Source organism: Haliotis asinina, chromosome 3 (assembly GCF_037392515.1).
Source record: "Haliotis asinina isolate JCU_RB_2024 chromosome 3, JCU_Hal_asi_v2, whole genome shotgun sequence".
Lineage (NCBI taxonomy): Eukaryota > Metazoa > Mollusca > Gastropoda > Lepetellida > Haliotidae > Haliotis > Haliotis asinina.
The window spans coordinates 76,003,659-76,027,739 of NC_090282.1; the positions used below are offsets into that span (position 1 = coordinate 76,003,659).

At 41.4% G+C, this 24,081-nt stretch overlaps 3 protein-coding genes across 14 annotated transcripts in view; 2 read left to right on the plus strand and 1 right to left on the minus strand.

Moving 5' to 3' along the window:
• Positions 1 to 1,355: 1,355 nt before the first annotated feature.
• On the plus strand, positions 1,356 to 4,339 carry LOC137278467 (adenosine receptor A2b-like). Its single transcript, XM_067810810.1, has 2 exons — positions 1,356 to 2,115; positions 3,182 to 4,339. The coding sequence occupies exons 1-2, from the start codon at positions 1,368 to 1,370 to the stop codon at positions 3,397 to 3,399; spliced, it is 966 nt and encodes a 321-aa protein (XP_067666911.1). The 5' UTR covers positions 1,356 to 1,367; the 3' UTR covers positions 3,400 to 4,339.
• A 971-nt stretch (positions 4,340 to 5,310) lies between these two features.
• Positions 5,311 to 16,744, plus strand: LOC137277081 (melanocortin receptor 5-like). The gene is made up of 2 exons (XM_067808742.1): positions 5,311 to 6,104; positions 15,521 to 16,744. Exons 1-2 carry the CDS (start codon positions 5,354 to 5,356, stop codon positions 15,730 to 15,732), a joined length of 963 nt encoding a protein of 320 aa, XP_067664843.1. The 5' UTR covers positions 5,311 to 5,353; the 3' UTR covers positions 15,733 to 16,744.
• Positions 16,745 to 18,922: 2,178 nt separating this feature from the next.
• LOC137278464 (zinc finger RNA-binding protein-like) overlaps positions 18,923 to 24,081 on the minus strand; it is a 31,023-nt gene continuing 25,864 nt past the window's right edge. For 8 of the 12 annotated variants that reach the window (XM_067810798.1, XM_067810804.1, XM_067810801.1 and 5 more), the window contains exons 21-24: positions 21,768 to 21,879; positions 21,424 to 21,521; positions 20,880 to 21,024; positions 18,923 to 20,333 (exon numbers count right to left, since the gene is read on the minus strand). In XM_067810798.1, the coding sequence (XP_067666899.1) occupies positions 20,269 to 20,333; positions 20,880 to 21,024; positions 21,424 to 21,521; positions 21,768 to 21,879 (420 nt within the window). In that variant the 3' untranslated portion in view covers positions 18,923 to 20,268. The remainder of the gene's footprint in view (positions 20,334 to 20,879; positions 21,025 to 21,423; positions 21,522 to 21,767; positions 21,880 to 24,081) is intronic. The other 4 variants (XM_067810805.1, XM_067810802.1, XM_067810799.1 and 1 more) reach the window with 1 other exon arrangement.

The following is a 24,081-nucleotide window of genomic DNA, read 5'->3' on the forward strand; positions in this document are numbered from 1 at the left end:
CTTGTACTCTATATCTCTATTGCCTTGCCAAGTGAGTGAGTGAGTAATACTATGGTTTTGTGTCGTTATTAGCAATATTCCAGCAAGATCTCAGCGGGGTACACAAGATATGCACCCATGTAAGAATCGAGTCCGGGTCTTCGACGCGATGAACGAATGCTTATACCACTTTACCACCCTACCCTTCCTTCTCCGACAAGGGAGTTTGGAGATTTGAATACACTTGTCACATCGTGATGTTTCTGAGATGTTTGTTTCTTACGGCCGCACTCAGTATATACTTCATTCATATATGTGACGGTCGTCTGTAAATAGAGATTGGTCCTGAGGATCAAGTGATTGTACATCATCGGTATTCATCTACGTACTCGGGATACGGTGACATGCGTCAACCAAGTGGGCGAACCTGACCTCCTGACCTCCAGATCCCGTACTGAAACGAGAAGCATTGGTTAGTGAAGAGTGAGTGAGAGTGTTGGGTTGGTTTTACGCCACATATAGCAACATTCCCAAAATATCATCGGAAATGGGCTTCACAGAATATACCCATGTGGGGAATCGAACCCGGGTCTTCGACGTGACGAGCGAACACTTTAACCACAAGGCTATCAATCGGTCCCGTTTTTGCTGAAGACCAATATTAACTAGGATGTTCTCGGGTACGGGTGAACAGAGAAAAGATCTCATTATTTTCCTGATCACTTCTTCTATAAGAAGGTTATTTCAAATAATATTTGCCATCACTGAACATAAGGTAGGCCAAGGATAATCTTTCATCCTGCTTCTCGTATAGTACTAGGAAAACATAATACATCATTCTTAAAGAGCACCAATATTTCTTTGTCAATGTGATCTTAAACTGTCCATTGATCCTCTGACCACGTGAGAGTTTAGATCAATAAAGGTCACGAATACAGAGAATGGTTCTTCAAAAGAGTAACTACCTGCGGTATATTTGCTATCAATATTGATTTCCTATTGATGAGAGAATTCCATCCGAAGAAATGTTGAGGGGTAAAGATCAAAATATTATTTCAGTGTAAAACAGTCTTATCCCTTCATTCGTGAGAGTCATCACCATTTTCTATTAACGATGGAAATAATTGGCGTCAGTACTTTAGAGCAGCGTACGGATGCTAAGACTCGTTTGACGTATGATTTATTAAATATATGCAATCCAGTAGCCAATGGAAACTCTAGGGTAAGAGTTAGCCATATACAATCAATGGTCTCAATGATCACAGCTGTGTTATGAGTGTGTTTTATGAAATATGATCATCTTCCGTAAGTAGTTTCTATGCAAGCTGAACACTAGAGGGAGAGCTCGTGTTCGTGGAGATACATTTAGTAGTCGATGTCCTGGCGTCATGGCTAACAACACTGAAGCAACTTCATCGCTAGTCTTATTTACAAGCTTGAATGGATACGAGGTAACTGCACCTCTACTTGCAATAAACGGCGTTATTTTACTGATTGGAATCCTTACCCTAATCTCGAACGCCTATGTCCTGGATACCTTGGTGAGAAGGACGAGACTGGAGGTCACGGATCTGGTGATGTGCCATCTTGCCGTCACCGACATGCTGACAGGGATCCTTGTCATTCACACAGTTGGATACAACTTGATCAACTTTCAGAACTTCACAGAATGTCTGGTTCGTCTTGGTTCCGTCTTCACCTCCGTGTGTTGCTCCGTCGATCATCTGGCGCTCCTGACAGTGGACAGGTTCGTGAAGATTGTCTTCCCCTACCGTTACCAGGATATCATCTCCAGGAAGTCCGTGTCTATCATATCGGCTGCCATCTGGGTCTTCTCCATCAATCTCGGTCTCATCCCGGCCTACGGATGGAGGCATAGGCCAGGACCTTGCGAACCTGCATGTTCTCTGCTAGGAGTCTTAACGACAGGTTACATACAGATGGGACTGTCACTAGTCTTATTACCGTTTGTTGTGATTTGTATCCTCTACATGAAGATATTTCTGGTAGCCAGGAGACATTCCCGCGCGATCGCGGCTACTGACGTCTCCGGGAACGGCAACTCTGTGAACATGAAGTTTACCAAAACAGTGGTCATCCTGATAGGAACCTACATCATCTCGTTTTCACCTCTCGGTAAGACAAGTGATTTTCATGATAGTATTCCAAACAGTTGATTGGAAAACAGTCACCCTGACGTTGTAAAGTCAGTTGTGCTGATTCATGTTTATTATCAATGACCGTATTCGTGTATCCATGAGGCTAGACAGTCCGGTGTTGTTTGAGAGCGGTAAAAAAGTATTTAGTAAAAAAAAACCTTTTGGAATCATTCATGTTTTATGTTTGTTTATTTCATTCAGTGTTATAATTTTACATATATAAGCGTGAGGAGTCATTGAAACTGTCCGGGGTAGAAAAGGCCTTCAGCAACCCATGCTTGCCATAAAAGGCGACTATGCTTGTCGTAAGAGGCGACTAACGGGATAGGGTGGTCAGGCTCGCTGACTTGGTTGACACATGTCATCGGTCCGCAATTGCGCAAATCGATGCTCATGCTATTGATCACTTGACTGGCTGGTCCAGACTCCATTATTTACAGCAGGCCGCCATGCAGCTGGAACATTGCTTGGTGCGGCGTAAAACTATACTCACTCACTCACTCACTCACTCACTCACTCACTCACTCAATGCAACTGTACACAGACTCATGACATTATAGCCAAGCCAAGCCAAATCCAGATTAGTTATTGCAAACTCGCTGGAGAATATTCAGGAAATGTCAACACTAAATCTCTCGAAAACAGGTACAGAATGCCTAGAGCCAGTAACCATAGCAACCACTGCTGAAGGTATGGTCGATCTGGAATATATCGACCGTATCTTGAACAGGTGCTTGTGAATCTCTGTTCAAATACCAATGTACACGGTACATGGTACAATGTGTACCGAGAGAAACTGAACAGTAACACCACAGTTTTGTCCATATTGTGTTTGAGCTACTTGTAAGTCATCCCAAGAAATGGCAGCTTGCTGTGCCAAGAGATTGTCAGATGCGTCATTTAGAACAGTACTTTGTTAACACATCCCTGTCCGCCATTCATGTCAAAGCTGGATTCGATGTATAGATCAATCCATAGAAAGATAACAGATAACTTTAGGAAAACTGTAACAGTTTATTACAGTGTCGTTCTGTCTATTTCAGGTCTCATATTACTGATTTACACATTTGGTGGATTTCACGGAATGTCTGCAGTCGACGTTGCTGAGTATATTATTTACACCAGCGTCCTGACGTTCGCCAACTCCCTCGTCAACCCCACAATCTACGCCTTCAAGCTGCCGCCAGTCAGGGGGAGATTACTCCGCTTTCTTGGCAAGGACGACTACTCTTCAAATCCAACCGTTGCACTGCGTTCATAATCAAGATTTGGCTGAAATATTGCCATCGTAATCATAAAATTTAACTCGCTCCGTCTTCCCCACTCGCCATCAATCAATCAATCAGTTTATTGCATGAAGGCCAGCATTCTTGTATGATCGTAGACATGGCGGGAAATACATCTGCCTTAAATCATTATATACAGGACAGATAAATACAAAGTGAAGTTCATCCCTACCCTCAATCTCCATCTCAGAACCCTGCGCCTTGGTTCAGGGCTAAATACGCCTTAATTAAAACTCCTTATACCTCTGCAAACTCACACACTCACTTGTCAGAAGAATCGTCAAGCTTACTGGACCTCTGTATTAGGCAAGCTTCTAAATGTCTCTCATGTTCTTCCTTCCTTCCTAATTTCATAATCAACAAGCGATGTTCAATCGTTTATCACTTACAAACTGTTTTGTACGCTGAAAATACATTGTGTAGTCAAACGAGTCCGAGAAAAGGGAATATACAAATCTCCCGGACTAAACCATTTTCCCCTTTTTAATGTGATCCCTGAATTGATGTCTATTGATATTCCAGCTAAGTATCTGTCCAATAAAAATGCCAAATGATTTTTCGATAGTGCAACTACCTATAAATGGACATAATATTTTCTAACAGTATTGATTTACTTGACGATGAGAAAGTTTTACGGGAAAGTGCTAAGTAACTCGTTATCACTAGAAATCTACGTTAGTCCTGTAACCTGAGAGTACTACCTCAAGCCGAGGATGGGTACACGTTCAATGATAGTGATCATCTTTGACTGTTGGTCATCATTGATCTGGGCGATCATTTTAAGCCAGTACTCTATACTTTTTGTTTGTTTTATAATTCAAGTAAATACAGTTACAGAAACTGTAAGCATAGCAGTTACCTGTGTGTTTAACATCTGTTGTTATAAAACCTTACTAATTAAACTGAGACTCAAGATTCAATGGCTTCTTCTTTCTGGTTTTACTCTGAGCTGAGTTTAGTGAACTAGCAGTTCAGGTTTTGCTGGTCTACACACGACACACCAAGTTCATAATCAGTTTGGATTGGGTGGTTCGTTGGTTGCATGGTTAAAGCCCCACTCAGCTATATATTAATTACACGACCGTGGTGTGCAAACAATCGAGTCCAGACAACCAAGTGATTGTCACCGTGATCATCTATTTACACAACATGGACACGATAACAGGTAAAGACCGAGGATGACGATTTGAGGCCATTAGTCGAATGGATTGCTAAAATCACAACCAGAATTTAGGGTACACGGGTATGGTGTAGATGCTCATTCGGCACAAACATTTCCCTACAGTTTCAGACGATCGGTTTGGACTGTTCGGCGGCCTGTGTTGCTAAAGGTCAAAGAGACCTTCAATACAATTTGCAGTGTGGGACATTCCCTATTGCAAGAGTGGCGTTAAGTGCAGAATCATCTGTATTAGCTTTATCCTTCATGGCCATATCTGAGAGAACATGGAACACGATTCTTCGTACATGTCAACGTATTGCCGACGAACTTCCTCTTCTCCAGAAAAAGCCTAGGTAATGAAGTGGTCAACGATATTGACATTCAGGCAAACAGCAGTGCATTGTGAAAGAAATCGATTTTAACCGATCGGGGATTATAAATTGGAAATTATTGTAACACAGCATCTGTTTAACCCTTCCAGTCTCGCACACAAGATGTGATGATTAATGCATATCGATCACATAATGGATTTCAGAGCGAAGTCGATCATGCACAAATGGGGAGTGGCAAAATGGTTTGGACAAAGGTCATCGGTGCAAGAGCGTAAATCTTTGTGTGGTGATTATTGCCAGATACATCATCCCCTCTTTGTATCAGATTGTTGTAGTGCTAGCCTTAACATGATATAGTCAAGATAGAAACCAAGTAAGTACCACAATAATTCAGTCTAGTTTGTGACATAGGGTAAGACGGACGTGGAAGACACCATGGCCAATGACTCTGTAATCAGTGAAGGGTCTATCCTATTCACGACTCTGAATGGTCATGGCGTAACGGCCTCCTCGCTGACCGTGAACCTCGTCATTTTCATAATAGGTATTCTGGCTCTGTTCTCAAACGCCATTGTACTTGATACCTTGGTGAGGAAGACGTCTCTGGAGCCCACGGATCTGGTGATGTGCCATCTTGCCGTCACCGACATGCTGACAGGGGTCCTTGTCATACATAACGTTGTCCACCATATCGCATACTTCATTAACTCTGTTGAGTGTCTCATTCGTCTTGGTGGGAACTTTATCTTCATCTGTGGTTCTGTCTATCATCTGGCCCTCCTGACAGTGGACAGGTTCGTGAAGATTGTCTTCCCCTACCGTTACCAGGATGTCATCTCCAGGAAGTCCGTGTCCATCATGTCGGCTGCCATCTGGGTCTTCTCCATCAACCTCGGTCTCCTTCCTGTTTACGGCTGGAGAAAAGTACCTAAACCTTCAGAGCCTCCGTGTGCGTTACTCACAGTCCTCTCCAAAGAGTTCCTTATTTTTGGCTTGGTGACGTTCTACTTTCCCGTAGGCATCATTGGTGCCATGTACACGAGGATATATTTGGTTGCCAGGAAACATTCCAGAGCCATAGCTGCTACAGACGTGAACAGTAAGAGTGAGACGGAGAAAAGTATGAAGTTTGCCAAGACTGTAATGTTTCTGATTGGGGCCTACCTTGTCACAATTCTACCACTTGGTAAGTCAACCTTTGATGTAGATCACGATAAGCCAACTTCAAACTTCAGTCCATTGTACAATTCAGATTTATATCAACAGTATGTATTTATAACTGATACACCGATTTAGAATATGCATATAGTATAACTTGGTGCTGAAGCGACACTTGAGTTTTGTGCATATGGACCTCGATGTTTTAGTGAAGTAAAAAGTTCCCTAAATCAATAAATGGTTCCAATGAAATGAAACGTCACCATTGCTTACTTCTTCGATAAAATATCCGGAATTGCTTAGCCTTGGAAGCAAAGGCTTAGCCCCGACATGGCAAATCAGCATCGTTGTGAATGTGGTAAAAGGGAATTTGGGATAAAATTCAGTTAAATTAATTGTGTGTGTGTGAGGTCAGATTTCCGACGCTTTTGTCAATATCCCAGCAATGTCACGATGGATATCTGTTTTATCCACTTTCAACTCTCTTGGAAGATATGTCAATGACAGACAACAATCTCGATTATTTAGCCAAAAGATTTCCCTGTTAAATAGTGGTGAATGGACGGACAACTGAAAACCAAGGATGACACCAGGCGTCCACCAAAAGGGTAAACATGTTCTGCAGGCTGTCACTCACACAAGGTAAATATAAACGTACAATATAAACTACCGGACAAAATAAAATTCAAAGTAATGGTATAAAAAGCAAATTCGCTGGTATGGGTTTGAGCCAAGCAAAAGAACATTCACCAATACGCAACTTGATCCCGATGCCAATACAGCTGTCCTACAACTTCGTAGGAATGTTGAATTTGCCAAAACGTAAAAACGTAATTGTAGGACTTTTTTTCCAAATGCAAGTGCATGATTGTGGCATAAATTCCGATGCTGGACAGAACATCCATGTTGTATCCAAACAACCACAACGAATACACCCAGACTTACGCAAACGCAACGAGACAAGGTGGTCGGTATGGCCAGTATGGGGGTTTCACAACTGAAGCCCGACCATCATTAGGCAATTAATAAGACACAGCCAGCAAACAGGCTAGATACAAGAAAGTCCAAGGTCGTGAAGACCAAGAGTCACGACACCGGCCAAAGACCGCTGCATTCGGCAGATCCACAGCCGGCACATCAACGTCGGCGATAGCACTAGGACAGGAGACCAACAGTTCTTCGACGACTCGCTGTTAAACGAACCTACCAACTCTTCCATGAAATGGCCTTGACCTGTCTACATTGTCAACGCAGACTACAATGTGCACGAACTTTGCCTCGGTGACAACGACGTGACTGGGAGAGAATGTTGTTTGCAGACTAACGTCGGTTTTGTCGGTTCAGAATAGAATGTAGAGTTCGAGTGTTTCAACGCAGAGGTGAGCGGTTGGCACCAACCTGTGTTGAAGAAGTTCATCCCTTCGATGAAGGCGGCGTTATGGTATTTGGCGGTAATTGTGGTAAGAGAACAAGAAGACTGGTTATCATCCTTGGAAATCTGATAGCCCCGCGATGCTGGGATGATATGCTGACCTTTTCTGGCGCCATTTATTCGACAACGGCCAAGAGAAGTCATTCTGCAACACAACAACGGAAGGCCTTACACCGCCAGAATTGTTCCAGGATAACTACATAACGTTAACCTCTGTCAAGGATTTACCTTGGCCAGCGCGTACACCAGACATGAACCACATAGAACGTCTCTGGGGTCATCTTGATCGTCAGCTGATGCAGGGTATACCACCTCTATCAAAATGACAGCAACAGGTTTCCCGCTGACTTCATGGGCCAACTGACGACCTTAATGGAGAGACGTATGTTGGCGGCACTGGATGCCCATGGTGGTCACACTCGCTATCAATCCCTGACACGGAACTCTTATGAATTTGTTGAATAAACTCTGATTTGTGTAATTGTTTATTGACTGTTTCTTACTGCATTGCGGCAAATGCAAGATCAGCATTAAAATGAATGTACAGTGAAAGTATTAGAAAATTGTTCCTGTTTGTAAAATACTTGTCATAAATCTCACATACGTTTTTGTCTTCAGTCTTTGGTCTAGTGGAGTCAGCAATAGCTTTCTTTTGCTTATCTGCCTATCTGAATGGTTACTGTGTTCCATAACGAACATAATTCGTGACATGTACACTCGCTGCGATTAGTTGCCATGGTGTCCATGTGACTCGGAGCAGCACATAATCACTTAGTCTCATTACAACCTAATCCCTGCATTCACAAGTATGTAATTCGGCTTTCCATAAATCATTTTTCTTTATTTGAAACAAAACCAGTTTACTCGTTATCGTGAGAGAATTTTCGGTACATCATTTGGGTGTTTGTAGATCCCATCGAATCATATCAAGAATTGCTGTGTACACACACATGTTTTTTTACTGTTTAATTTCGCACTCAGCAATATTCCAGCTAAAAGACGGTGGTCTTTAATAATTGAATCTGAATCAAAACAATCCACTGATCATCAGAATGGACAGGGATCGTGACCACCCGATCCCGTTAGTCGCCTCTGATGACAAGCATGGGTTGCTCAAGACCAATTCTAACCCAGATCATCACAGTATATTGCTGCGTGGTGTCAAGCTGCCGGTATATACTAAGCCGCACAAGAAATGCAAGTCTGGCTTTTTGTCAAGTTTTAAAAATAGAAGACAAACAAAATTACATATAACCACTTGTTCTATTGAAAACGCAGTATATCTTGCAGCTGAGAGTTGCTGTCAACACTGATTGAAATAAGTTCAAATTGATCACAGTCCGTCAAATGGAGATACACTTCAACGCGAAAAGTGACAGCCTCTTCAATAGCGTGTGTGGTCCGTTGGAGTACGATCCCCGTGCAACGTCGAGTCATTGTCTAAAAGAATGCTTGAACCAATTTGTTCCATTCGAACACCAATCTCTGTTCCAACAGTGCAAGTGTGAGGGGCTGACTACCTGCAGCAATCCTGACTTCGTCCCAGACATGTTCAGTGGGAGCCATACCACGGGAGAGAGGTGGCCATGGAAGAACATTAATGTTGTTCTGAGCCAGTAATCCATCGACACCCTTGCCTTCTGAGGACGTATGCGTTGTACTGTTGAAAGAATTGAACAATATGAGGCTAAAGAACATGTTCCGTGTACTCAACAGGAGGAACACGTTGCTGGAAGACACGAAGATTTGGTTATAACTGCGTGCTCCCCAGAACATCACAGTGCCATCTGTTTGCCCGTCAGACACAACAATCAGCGTAACGCCAAACACCTAAACGGCCGTCAGTATGTGAAACATGGCATCGAGACTGGTCGGAAAAGACACCTTGGCGCCATTGCACACGTCACCAACGTTGATGTTGTTGGGCTCACTGAGCACGTCGCTGACGGTGTTGACGTGTCAAGACTGGCCCCACATATCGCCATCGGCAGTGGATTCCAGCAACTCGAAGACGACGTCTCAGCGTCCCGCTGGTCACGGTGGCTCATGAGCTGTTGTTACTGTTGCTGCTTGGTTCCTTAGATCAGTGACCCGGATGAACAGAACTTGCGCATGACTTGTCAGTCGTAGCCTTCCGGTACGGAGACGACCAGCAACAGCCCCGATTTGCTGATGACGTTTAGTAAGTCATGTAATGGTGGTAAGATAACAGCTCAATTGTCCAGCTACAGCGGTTGCAGGGCTACCTGGCAAGAGTCCAATAACCATTCCCCTCTGCTTAGTCGTTAGTCTTGGCATCCTTTGTGTGGCGTGGACACCCCCTAGCGTCAATACTGAACTGTACTTTGACCAAAACCTTTTATAAAGAGTACCTCAGAGTGAACGCATACTTCCTATTTAGAACAGTCAATGCACGTGCTAAAATTATGATTTTGCTGCACTGTGGGTGTGTTTGTGCGAATGTTTCGTATGGACGTCAAACGGCATGACATCATCTCATCTGGGATCATCACGTCACTTTACCATGAACGTTCCATAAATATGAACGCTTACGTCCTTGAGATTTCCTTTACTCTTCAGTAAAACAAATTCTTCTTCTTCTTTAAGACCAATTATATGAACTGCAAATGCTACCGACAGGGTGGGCGTGTTGATGTCTTTGTGCAACAAACTCGTTGTTCGCGCTACCATTCCATGGAGAATATTCATGCCATGCTAGGAGCGGTAGGATAGCCTAATGGTTAAAGCGTCCGTTCAGCTGAAGGCCTGGGTTCGAGTCCCCACATGGGTGCAATATGTGAAGTCCGTTTCGGGTTTCCCTCGCCGTGATATACGTAGCTGGAATACAATACTCACTCACTCATTCACTCACACATGCCATGTCATGCTAAGTCTGTAGCACCATAGAGTGGCGCAGCTGCTCACTTGAAACGTGCTGATTAATGAATTTGACTGACAAACAAATCAGTGTCAAGCTCGAAATGCAGTCGTTCTGTGGGTTATGCTATTACATTTGGTCAATACCGGAGTAACTCCAGGAAGTGTTTTCTCAAACAAACCTGGTTGTTTGCAATATTGATGGGTTTAAAACCAAGGCGATGTATGAATAAATGATCCACAAAGATCAATTGCTGTCGTATCACAAACGGAAGCTAACTGACATTTTTAGCGTGTGCAAATAGCATGGGCTCGTGTATACACAAACGCCAAGAATTAGCTATCGACATGTATGCCTTTCATCTAAGCTCTTAGTGTTGGTTTTGTGTGGATAAATACATCGAGAAGTGAGATTTGTGCTGAAAGTGGCAAATATTCATCCTCCGTATAGAATATCGAATTTGACGTGAATGTGAAGACAGAATACAAACTGAAAGTTAAGAAAAAATCCAAAGTGACGAAAAAAACAAAGTGCAAGAGGTTGTAAGTCTGAAACCTAAAAGCGAAGAGATGGTGCTCACAAACTGGGAATGGTCAGATAATCTGGGATTCGAACCCAACATCAACAGACTTTTACACGGCTCTCGCCACCCCGAAACTATTTAATAGGTACCATATATAATATAGATAAACCAATCTGATAGATAGGCCGAGGTCCTACCTTGACCCGTATAATCAGCATCAAAATGGCATGTTCGGGACATGAGCCGTACCACCGACCTCCGTTCATTTTCTTGTCTTAACTAGTCTACGGAAACAAATACATTTTGCATTATGCAAGTAAAGCCTGTTGTTGCACAATCTCGTTATATGATATGCAATATGTCAGCTAAATAGTCTTTGAATGTCATTTAGAAGTGAAAATACATAAGAATGAAGATTTTTATGGATATCAACTTCTTTATGAGAGAACACAACGTTTCGGAGTTAATGCTTACTCCTTCATCAGGTGATTGAGAAAGGGATACAGAGGTGTATTTATATGTACAGGTAAAACAATAACAAAGTAACAAGTGGAATGAGTTAACGAAAGCTAGTATAAACAAGCACTGATAGGAAGCCGATAGTTAAGATAACAATGATGGAAGCCAATGGTAATGCATTACGGTTGATTGGATATGTTTACATAACATGATTGGGGATAAGGATGGAAGCCAATGGTGATACATTACGCATGATAGGATGATGTACATAACACACGATAGGGGGTGAGCATGTTTACATGAGGGTTGGTGATGTACAAACACAAGTATGTACTCGGGTAGATAGGCTATACATGAATTACATAGATAGAATGTACACAGGTAGATGAGATTAATTTATCACTAAGTCCCAGGCACTTGGTAGGTACACTCCTTGGTCGCGGTTGATGGCTGGTTTCTGTCTCCGGATCTCGATGGCCTCTTGCAGTTTCCTTTGGCGCCAGTTGTTGTTGTTGGTAGATAGTATCCTAGTGTCCTCCCATCGAATTGAGTGTTCAGGGTTCTTGAGAATGTGTTCAGAGATGGCCGATTTCTGGTCGAGTTTCCTGACTGAGGTCTGATGTTCCTTCAGTCAGGAAACTCGACCAGAAATCGGCCATCTCTGAACACATTCTCAAGAACCCTGAACACTCAATTCGATGGGAGGACACTAGGATACTATCTACCAACAACAACAACTGGCGCCAAAGGAAACTGCAAGAGGCCATCGAGATCCGGAGACAGAAACCAGCCATCAACCGCGACCAAGGAGTGTACCTACCAAGTGCCTGGGACTTAGTGATAAATTAATCTCATCTACCTGTGTACATTCTATCTATGTAATTCATGTATAGCCTATCTACCCGAGTACATACTTGTGTTTGTACATCACCAACCCTCATGTAAACATGCTCACCCCCTATCGTGTGTTATGTACATCATCCTATCATGCGTAATGTATCACCATTGGCTTCCATCCTTATCCCCAATCATGTTATGTAAACATATCCAATCAACCGTAATGCATTACCATTGGCTTCCATCATTGTTATCTTAACTATCGGCTTCCTATCAGTGCTTGTTTATACTAGCTTTCGTTAACTCATTCCACTTGTTACTTTGTTATTGTTTTACCTGTACATATAAATACACCTCTGTATCCCTTTCTCAATCACCTGATGAAGGAGTAAGCATTAACTCCGAAACGTTGTGTTCTCTCATAAAGAAGTTGATATCCATAAAAATCTTCATTCTCAGCTAAATAGGAATCTATAAAAGCGAGTAGGTGCAGTGATCGAGCGGATACCGTTTTTGCGAAGACTCCACCCATAAAGCCCCAGTCCCCCTAGCCCCAGTCCCCCTAGCCCCAGACTGCTGCTGCTAAAGTACTAAGTAGTACCTCTAATACCTCGTTTGGCTGCTATGTTAGCTGTACTCACTCCCCTGTAGCTGGATTAACTATTAATTAACTCGTTAGGTCAAGTGTTGGTTGTGAGTAGGTGCCTGTTATGGTGTCTTCCCATTAGCAAGACATCCGATTAGCAGGACACTTTAAAACAACAATGTCACAGCTGAGTGCACTCATTAAAGAAGTAATTAACCCCTCTCCTGAAAATGAACTTGTCTTACTATCAACCCATCCAGGAGAAAGGAAATAGAACAAGGGCTCAAATATATTTGACCAATCCTTAAAAATAATAACTGATAATGATTTGACAAAAATTCAGTTACAGTTCATAATTCAGTCCATTTATCGCACAGCAGCGGACTTTTGCAAATCTTTATAAGTTTGCCAGCAGCATCCAAGAACTGGAGTGGAGTCTTGACACCCTAGGAAAGCTGCTCCTTTAGTCTGGAGAGCTGCTTAGCAATGTCCTTGTACACTCGTCTCCTTGCTGGTGGAGCTGCACCTAGGTCTAACTGTGACAGCTTGATCTTCTCGGATTTTCTATCTTCTTGGTGAATTCGAAAACCAGCAGAGATTTGGATGGCGATGGCTCAGGGAAGCTTTAAGACGATTGTGGGAACCCTCCAAGTTGTTGTTTGTTCTTGGGCCTGATGTCTGGTTATGGTTCCACAACGAAAGAGGGAATCTGGTATTAAAATCTGCCCAATTTGTGACTATCTAGTCGTTGAAGTTGTCAGAACTCGGCACATTGGGTGATTGGTTGATGGACTCAATCCAAGCACTCTGCACTTGCTGGAAAGGTAGCAGAGGCAAGGCATCAGCTCGACTGATCACAGTTCAACAAGATAATAGAGAATCACAGCACAGTCATCGTTGTTAAACAGTAGATGATCACCGTTGCCTTTAATTGACAAAACAAATATGAAGATTTTATATTTATTTACAAATATTTTAATTGAGAGCTTGACAGTGAACCACTCCCCGAATTTAGAATTTGCTGTATAGTCTGTTACTTTTGTAAACGCATTGTGCATAATGAAAATAACACTCCTTAACCATAACATCTTTCACTACACCTCTAAATACAGACAAACACGCTTTCATCAAACTGAGGTCAAACTCCTGGGTCTACATTTTCGAATCTCTCTTAGAGCTAAGATAGTCATAGTTTCATACGGAATTTCTGGTGACATGCCTATTTCATAGGAGCAATCTATCCTACTTCAAAACCTCTCACCCAGGAGATAGTTAATACCCAGTTTCATCACTGATTTTCAAAGATCCTTTCACATAATGTTCATTTTCTCCGTTTCGGTCAGTTTCGAGTGGTTGGTCTCTTGGACGTTCTCTATATTTAAGATGAAGTCGACATTAGTCGGAGTAAGAATTCATACTCATCTATTGGCATGTTATTGCAGGGGCATCCTTGCCATACAGGGGCGTTGCTACCTGGCTTTTCCGAAAGCAAGCCAACGTTTTTGACATGCGTACTTTGACAAAAAAAAGTGAAGCCCGGGTTTATATTAGGAAACATGAGTTTTTTTCGGAATGTTAAAAACCATTCCGAAAAAAATCATGTATCCGAATATAGGCAACAATCACATAGAATAAAAATTCATACGGCAATAAGTGAAGGAGATCTTTTTAATATTACTGGAAACACAATGACTATGCAATGAAACTGAACACATATACAAAAAGGATTAGGCAACAGGCCAAATACGAGACAGTTACAAGTACAGTCAGTGAATGTACATGACGTTTGTATTTCAAGTCCACCTTTCGTAAGTCCGAACGGTTTAAGTCCATATTTATCACCTGTATTGTCAGATCGCCACCACTGTTCTGAAAGAGGGTGAGAATGGTTTTACGCCGCTTTTAGTAGTATCTCAGCAACATCACGGTGGGGAACACCAGTAATTGACTTCACACGTTATACTTATGTGGGGATTCGAACCCGGGTCTTCGGTGTGACAAGCCAACGCTTTAACCACTAGGATACTCAACCGCTCTTCTTCAGAAAGAAGATACTCACTTGGTTCTGTGCTTTCGGTACGTGTCCTGCAATGAGATGACCACGTTTTAAGGATACAGCGTAACAATGTAGATGTTTTAGATCACAAGGTTCAGTATTCCAGATTTCATCTTCGGGAGTCCAGTATGTACCATAAACGTTAAAAAACGAATAACACTTTCAACATCGTAAACCGATATGTTCGTCATGTCAAATATAGGAAGGAACATGGACTCGTATTTTATAAAAGGGAGGCTAGTCTAAGTAGACACACATTAGAATTAACATTTTCCGAATAGTAGCCCAACGGTTTTTAAACGTATGGGCTTGCTTTGTTAAAACCCCGGTACAAATATTTAAAAAAGACTGTTCTTTCACATGATTATTGCTAAAACGATTGAGCAAGCCCTCGGTACTATGCAACCTTGGGCTTACACAAAAGAACTGGCATGCTATACGATGATTGAGTGAGTTCAGTTTTAAGCCGCTTTCAGCAATATTATGGCGGGGGACACAAGAAATGAGCTTCACACATTGTACCTATGTGGGGAATCGAACCTGTATCTTCGGCGTGATGTGCGAACGCGTTAACCACTAGGCTACCCAACCGCCACCTTAAGAACAGATGAATCTGAAGAAACACGTGACGTGAATAACCTGTGCCATAACCGTACTTCTGACTTTTTTGCAGCAATGTTCACGTCGATCTACATGTCAGTGGGACCCGCCTTCATGACATCAGCTAACGCCAACAAATACATCATCTATACCAGTGTCATGACCTACTGCAACTCCGTCATCAACCCAGTCATATATGCCTTCAAGCTACCGCCGGTCCGGAGAAGGGTCCTTGTCCTCTTCTGTAGACGGGATGCAAGTGTTGGTGAACACACGTCTGCGTAGACTGCGAACGCCTGCACAAGTACCTGTTTTTCTTCCACAGACACATTCGTGTGGGTCTGTTACTTGCTTACTTCGTACTTACTGGGACAGCTTAGAAATGAGCCTGGACCAGACAGCTTAGTGACTGACATCCTGAGCATCGACGACCGTGACTGGCATACGAATACAAGCAATTAATCAAGTCACGTGTGTTGTGGTGTCAGTATCCAAATACATTACAGTCTTCGCAATATGGGCTAGAGCGTCCACGCATTTCCTTTCTGAATGTATTGAAGAGAAACGAACACGTTGAATTCTGACTGGAAGGACTTGTTATGCAAACCTTTGAACTGTGACAAAATACGGCAATTTATCAAAAAAAGGTACAATAATGCGCATTATGAGTTGAGTTGAATCATATGCGCCCTATCACACGATATAATGCCGTAAATTTAGCATTGAGCAGAATTTTAAGGATGTTTGAGAGTAAGAGACCAAAAGGCTTGTTGTTGGCAGGTATAATGAACAGCAAAATAGACGCAACTCTAGATTTTAGGCACGTTTTTAAATACGAGACAAACATGAACGCTTACTTTTGTGAGATTTCATTTCATTTTATTCGAAACTTTTTAACAAGTTTCTTTTGCAGTTTAGTATATACATGTATAGGAGAAAACACTGGGCTTGGCTACCGCATACTGGAACACAATGAAACGTTTCGCATTCATGGCCAGCTGTTTCGATTTCGGGAAACAATTCTATTCAGAGGTTGAAATTCCTCACGAAGACTCACGTCCTCACGTTTTGACCTTTTCGCCATGGACTTTCGGACTGTGAAATTGTTCTTTATCTATATGAAAATAAGTGAGGAAAGTGGTTTCATTTTGTTCAATATCGTTAAATTAAAGACAGATCACCCTTGTGCAGTTTCTAATAACCAGACACTGATGCATGTTTCAATTAGTTTCTATTCCAACCTCACATTGTTAGTACTAGAATTCATTTTAAACAAATAAAGACATAGTGTCTTTAAGTTGTTCGTGTATTATTCAATTGCGCATTCAGCAAAATGGCGGTTGTCTGACAATATAGTCCTCTGACATCACGAACTATTGAGATACGATGACACGTTTCAAATAAACCAACGTGCCTGAACTTGGATTTTAACGACGCTTGGCTTATCTCCGTTCCGATAAGTCTCCACTATACCCTGGACGCATCTACGGCTCTGTCCGATATATTATTACCTCCCTTTGCTGGCTCCGCCTTCTCACAGTAGCCAATCAGCTAGGCCGCTGTTATAACTGATCTTGCCAGTGTCAACAAAGGTAGCGGTCGCAACTGCAGAGGTTTGCTCGCTGTGCGTCATAGACTTTAGGGAAATCATACAAACAAATTGACAGGTCCGAAACTTTAAAACAACATATGCAAGAACGCCTTCTAACTCTTCCAGAGAACCTCTGCATGGTTTCTGTTGCCAAGTATAATCGGTTAGATAATTCTAAAAACGAAAGTGAGTTGTGATTGGTTCGCTCAACTTCCCAGCGTAGACACCTGACTGGATCGAAAGACAGTCAAGGGAGGTAATAAATTTATCGGACAGAGCCGTAGATGCGTCCAGGATATAGTGGAGACTTATCGGAACGTATACCCTGGAGATATCGAGGATGGGCTTATCTTAGCGTGTGACGAAAGTCCGACGTGGTACGGGGCGTAGCTGTTTCTTACTTTAGTGAAACCTACGTGCTCTGATGACCCCGGGTCCGTTCCTCAAGGTGATCATAGCAATACGATAGTAGGTAGTCAATGTTAAAGTATGGGAGTTACGACTGTCGCAGCGCTACGATCGCCTTACGTAACCGCCATACTTTAACACAAGACTTACGACAGTAGTAGCACTACTACTTGGAACGGGGCCCGGATGTGGTGGGGTTTTTCTTTAAAAAAAAAAAACACAAAAAAACTAGCAACAAAAACAGGCCAGAGATTTTAACCTGAAACGGCTTTCTGGAACGCCATTACGCGTTATTTGGTGCGAAACCAATTTATATAGTTCAGTCACGTCATGAAATTTCATTTTATCTATACGTGGTGGACGGGCTTGTGCGGTGTTGCTGCTTTGGACACAGCTAGTGTCAAACAAACTGGTGAAAATGCTTCAAAGCCAAGCTGAAGTGCAACAATTCAGCACAAGCTGGGTTGTCTGCGGGCAACCCACAATCTATTGGGTTGGCTGTGATAAACAGATTTGAACTTTAAGAGTTTAGCACGTGGGGTTGTCATAAAATTCTATTTGTTGCCATGACTTTATTGAGAAATTATGTTGAAAATAATATGGCAACATCTGTGATCCTTATCTAGTTAATGGAGCAGAAACTACTTACTTCACTTTATTCAATCTTCTGGTATTTGATAGTAACCACGAGTAGCCCTATCTTGCATAAGATTGAGTCATCCAATGTTATCAGGTTTTCGCAATTGATCGCTTGCACTGCCCAACAGAATCATGAGATGGTAAAGATAGCCCATCTTAGGATACTGTTGTGAGATGGAAAAGGAATTTTCGACCTGATCATATGTCCCTGACAGACGAGCCAAGATGTGGACTCCATTTGGACCATACCAGCATGATCATTGAAGAGGTGGAGTGTTGGTTTTCCATGAAAATAGGGTGCCTATTTAAACGGTCTGCACAAAGTCAAGAAATGTTGGGAGAAACGCGTCACTCTGGATAGTGACTATGTAGAGAAGTCTTAAGGACAAGAAATCAAAATAAAGTTTCTTCCCTTAAAAAAACCAGTTAAGTACAATGACAAAATAATCCTTTTGGGAGACTTCCCTTCTTTAAACTTTTCCTATAAAGACTTCCAGGATTGTCAAATTCAAACTCAGGCAACCTTAACCTGGCACAAGAGAGTTCAATAGTGAATAAGTGGCATTTGTATTGATATTCTTCTGACAAGGTTCACCTAGTGCCCAAAAGACCATGGACTTGTGTTCATGAAACTTGTTAGTACTGTCTCAGCACAGCATCTACTGGCCCATATACTCAGCCTTATATTTGTACATCAGTATAACTTGTGAATATATCCCAGATGACAAATGAATTACTCAGGTGACGATAACAGTGGCTTTACATGTGAAGCATTTACTTTGTTAAGTACCCTATAAACTGACTGTGAAATCACGCAAAGTAATAATTACAAACAAGTTGTGAAGTGCTCATGATTTTACTTGGATAAAAGCACATCAACATTTTCCACATGTACAAGACTGCAACAGCACAAGCACACAAGGTGGTTGCTCATTTCAACCATAGTTTTGTACTGTCCAGTCAGGCTGTACACAGCTTCAAGCCTTACATTCAAACCAGTAAGCTCTAAAATGAGCTATGATAGCCTCTCAAGGCAGAATCATGCATACTGTCGACAAATACTTCCCACAGGATATTTTACAAAGATTGAAAACAAGAGCATACATCAAACAGTTAACAAAATCTGAAAGGAAAATTGCTCTAGGTCTTCAAAATCGAAGACGAGACATTTTGAAGTTGTTTACTATACACTTAATACACAGATTATCAAAATGCGTCCATGCATATAGATCTATTGATACATGTTTACACAGAAGCATAAACCCTGAATCTTTAAGTAACTCTATCATAAATAATGAACACATGAAGCTGAATGTACACAAAGTTCAAACAGAAATTCATTTTAAGTGGTGATATGAACCAGGAAGTGGATGCAACCTGACACCAACATCAAGTGTACACAACGGCGCCAGGACAGACAAAACACATCTCCACAGCATATACACTGACATAAATGCAGTCCATCAATAAAGATACTGGTTCAGCTGGACATCTTAACGAATATTGACCAATACTTCAACACGGTAATTTGCTTCAAAAATAGGTCTTATGAAAATACATGTAGTACACAAACTTCAGCCTTGTCAGGCATCCAGAATACATTTGAAAGTTGTGGCAAGGTTTTAGACTTGATAATTTTAACTTGAGGGGAACTAATGATCGGCAAGTAATGAAATTAATGGAAAATTATAAAACCTTTGACATTGTGTTTTCACCATACTAAAAAAACTAAACAAAATGAAAACAACATAAAAACAGAACATTAACCACAGTATTAATGTAGTGATAAAAATGAATTCTGTGAACTGTTATACACACAAATGAAAAGTTATTAATGATTAGCTCATGATACTGTGATCTGGGTAATTAGGAATCTTTCCTACCTGTACAGGTAGGCTACAGGTAAGGTTCCCTTAGTCATGACCCAGCGACATAGAAGCCTGGCACGTCAATTAGTTCTTTATGATACAGCACAACAGTCCTATGGTATCATTACACAGCACAACAAACCTAGGACATTGTCATGGCTATTAACGCCAGATTAACAGAAAATATAGACTGATGGTCAAGGTTGATACAAATATCGTGCCATCCATACTCATGCATCCAAAGCTGTCCATGTGACGTCACCATGTATTATCTCTGTTTCCTTTCTAACAAACATGCTAGACTACACAGCACACTCAGTTGTCGGCAGTGTCCATACAAGCTCCTTCATCACCGTCCTTCTTATCCTTCTTCTCACCTGCTGTAAAGGAACAGGATATTATCTGTAGACTAAGGATTTCATACACGTCCTGATTTTCCTTGTGATGATTTGTTGATAATTAATAAACATATAATTTACATCAAAATAATCCAGAGTATTAAAAAATAAATACAGAGTAGACCATACTGAGTGTAAAAGGACGAATAAAGTTAACCCTGGTGAAATCTTTTAGAAACTAGTTCTTTGCTTAATGCTACCAACATTATATTTGACCACCATCTATTACACTAAAGGAGGAGATTTAAGCTCTGTTTGTACCTTGTTGTGCCAGTCTGCTTGCTGTCAAATGACAATTTCACAGTCAAAGACCACTGAGATAACATGCAACCTACCAATCCTTGTCTCGTCCACAGAAGGCAGGGTAACAACAAGTACCAAAGTACAGTCTTTCCGTACGATGTGGTCAGGTACACAAAAAGACATCTTTTTCACAAGACAGATGTTCTAATTATCCCATGAAGCTTTTAAACAATTAAACTAACCAGGTTTTGAAGCAGCACATATATATTGACTTCTCACACCCACCTTCACCATCCCCTTCTCCTCCAGCTGAACTTGTTCGCCGTCTCTTGCGGGGGTTGAACTTTTGTCTCTGAAACCGTGGTGGAGGGAGAGGATCCATACCTAAGACTTTATGGATTTGACGGAATGCAATCAGCCTGAGGGCATGCTGAAACAAAACAGACTTCATTATTGGTCAGGTGGTTACATCATGGCGTTTCCTCCAATGGAAGAGCACTTACACTATACTTTGTCTGAAACATGCTACAAAAGAGATGATTTTTTGGTAGTTAAAGAAATACAACTTAAATTCATGTTAAGTTGAATGAATTAAAACTGTAAAACTGAACAGAAGGTGTTGTCACTTCATTGTATAATCCCTCACGCAAGACTTCACTTAAAGGGTAAAATTATGACATTTCAATGCCAATTTGACTTCATAATGTTTGAATGAGCATTGTTTACAGTTTCTCATAGCCTAAACACAAAAGAAGCGGTAGTTCAATACAGATGTCTGACTATCCTTGTCTGCACAGTTTCAGCCAAGCTCTCCCTCAGCAGTACGCACCTGAGCAGAGGCTGTGATTTCCTCTCTCTGTTGATTGGTCAGTGACTGAGCAGCATCAAATGCTTCTTTCTCACATGGGTCATACAGCCCTGGGCCACCTACAAGAAATGAAAATGAAAAGAAGGGTGCTACAACTCAAAAAACGTATGACAAGGGCCATAATTCTGTAACAAATTGTAACATAGTTTCCATTTTCTAATTCCATCAAGGCATTCATAACCTGATAACACATATCAAATTTGGTTTCCCTATTGGTAGCGTTTATTTTTAGAAAATCTGCCCCAATCATCTCAGTCAGACTGACGGATGGACAGAGGAAGACGTGGTAGAGATGTTTCTTTTACCTGGCAGCAGGATTCCCGATGAAATACATTCAAAGACCCGGCGCAGAGCGTCTCCAGGACTCATTTGGATACCTCCACTGCCAACGCACTTCTCCACCAGTAGCTCCATAGCCTGATTGGGGAGAATACAACAGTAACAGTTATCTAAAAGACTGACAAAGCTGAAGATAGTCATTTCTGAGTAACGTTAGCAATATTCCATTACGTTCATGCAGGTATGTACAAGGTCCTGGCTTGCCCTGGCAGTCAGCCATCATAGTCTCAGTTTTTATTCAGCCACCTTATATCACCTAGTTCTTAAAAAATAATATGGTGACCTGTTTTACTCCAGAATCAATAAGCACCACCTATAACATAATTAAGGCAACATAAAAAAATGTGGTGGTTCTGATTACACCTATATAAAATTTATGGCAGGTAGGTAGATATGTAAGTGGAATTCTTTTTTCTTAACATGTATTTTAGATGTATAGTACGAAATACAAACGCATGTACAAACACGTGTGATTGTTATTCAATACAGCACGTAACAATATATCGACTGTCATAATGACCAATGTCTGTCAATTATTTTAAAGCTTATTTTATTCACATCGCCTAAAAATAATTGGGTCAGCACTAGAATTCAAGGTTCGGGTAATCGGAACCTTAAAGGCCACAATTATCACTTATTCATTACATAAAATATACTTCGTGGATTGTGAAGAAACAAACAGGACTATAAGCGTCCAATCGCAAATCAAAAGTGCTATATTTTGTACCGGGGTTTTCTTTCCTCACAACCATGCACCCATGAGACCGAACCCAGTCAGAGCGGGTGGGTGAGCACTTCAGTGTAACAAAGACTTTTCACTGGCTTATTCATTTGCCAATACCCAGAGGGCCCATTGTGTGAAAACAGATATGATCTGTTTGATTGGCATTTCAGAAGTATGGTGAGTAATAAGAAATAAGATTTTTTGTGGATAACAACTTCTCTAATTGTGCACATCTATGTAATGCAACGATTCAGTAATGATTCTTATACCGTTGTCAACAAAGAATGAAAACTGTATAAGAATCCATACCAAAACATCCCATGATATACAAAGTATTTATCCAGAAATAATGCATATAGAGTGAGTGAGTTTAGTTTTACGCCGCACTCAGCAATATTCCAGCAACATGTCGGCAGTCTGTGAATAATCAAGTCTGGACCAGACAATCCAGTGACCAACAACATGAGCATTGATCTGCGCAATTGGGAACCGATGGCATGTGTCAACCAAGTCAGCAAGCCCGACCACCCGATCCCGTTAGTCGCCTCTTACGACAAGCACAGTCGCCTTTTATGGCAAGCATGGGTTACTGAAGGCCTATTCTACCCTGGGACCTTCACGGGTCAATGCATATAGAAATGTTGGGTTTTGTAAATACATGCTCCCTGCATTTCCGTTCGATCAAATAAAAAAATAGTGAGATGGTGAACTACTGCATGACTGGAAACAGTCATTCGTTCAAGTACAAAGCAGAACCAGAAACTGACAATGACCGATGTGAGTTTGCATCGGTTTTCATCTGATCCATCCATCCATCCAGGAAAATTAGAACCCACAGACACAATAGCATGTCAAGTGTACAAGTATCACACCTGCATGTCTGTGTTATTACATAATGTGGCAGAGACAATTCCCAGGTGCACGAGCCATAAATCAATGTATTTTGTTTATGGTGTTTATAGCCTGATAGGTGTTAACTTACAATTGCATGTGGTCAATGACTGAAGTTGTGTACTGCATATTGTCATAAGTAGACAAGCAGGCAGACATATAGGTGTCAATAAAACAGACACGGAGTTGTCAGTGACAGAGACAGCTTATCAAAATTGAATTATTTTTCTCTGTTTCCATAGACACGTATTAAAACATTTCATTTTTCAAACTGAGCCATTTTCAGAAATGAGAATAACATTTCTAATGCTACACTTTTTTGAAATCTTGGTTTGCAAATCTGCGTGTATGGGGGTCAGTGTATATTTATTAGACCCAAGATGATTGTAATCACTAAAAACATCTCTTGTTCTCCAACTTTGACTGTAGAGATGATCCTAGAATGGATCACTTGCTGTGCTTGTACAAGTTGCCTTCCCCGCTGAAGCCATGCAAACCTAATCACTCTGCATGCACTATGGGTGCAGAGTAGCACAGCTGTTGAAACCACTTCTTCCCCACAAATCAGCTGTTTTAACTGCGATTTTGAGGGCTTTTTTTCATGTTATTTTTCAACCCTTTAAGTTGAATTTGCATTTCTGATAATTTGTTTCTGTAAGTCATAC

Bases quoted from the DNA above. Each gene is read 5' to 3' on its own strand.
- LOC137278467 (XM_067810810.1), top strand. From the start codon at position 1,368: ATGGCTAACAACACTGAAGCAACTTCATCGCTAGTCTTATTTACAAGC. The intron at 2,116-3,181 runs GTAAGACAAGTG...TGTCTATTTCAG, and splicing joins CATCTCGTTTTCACCTCTCG to GTCTCATATTACTGATTTAC.
- LOC137277081 (XM_067808742.1), top strand. From the start codon at position 5,354: ATGGCCAATGACTCTGTAATCAGTGAAGGGTCTATCCTATTCACGACT. The intron at 6,105-15,520 runs GTAAGTCAACCT...ACTTTTTTGCAG, and splicing joins TGTCACAATTCTACCACTTG to CAATGTTCACGTCGATCTAC.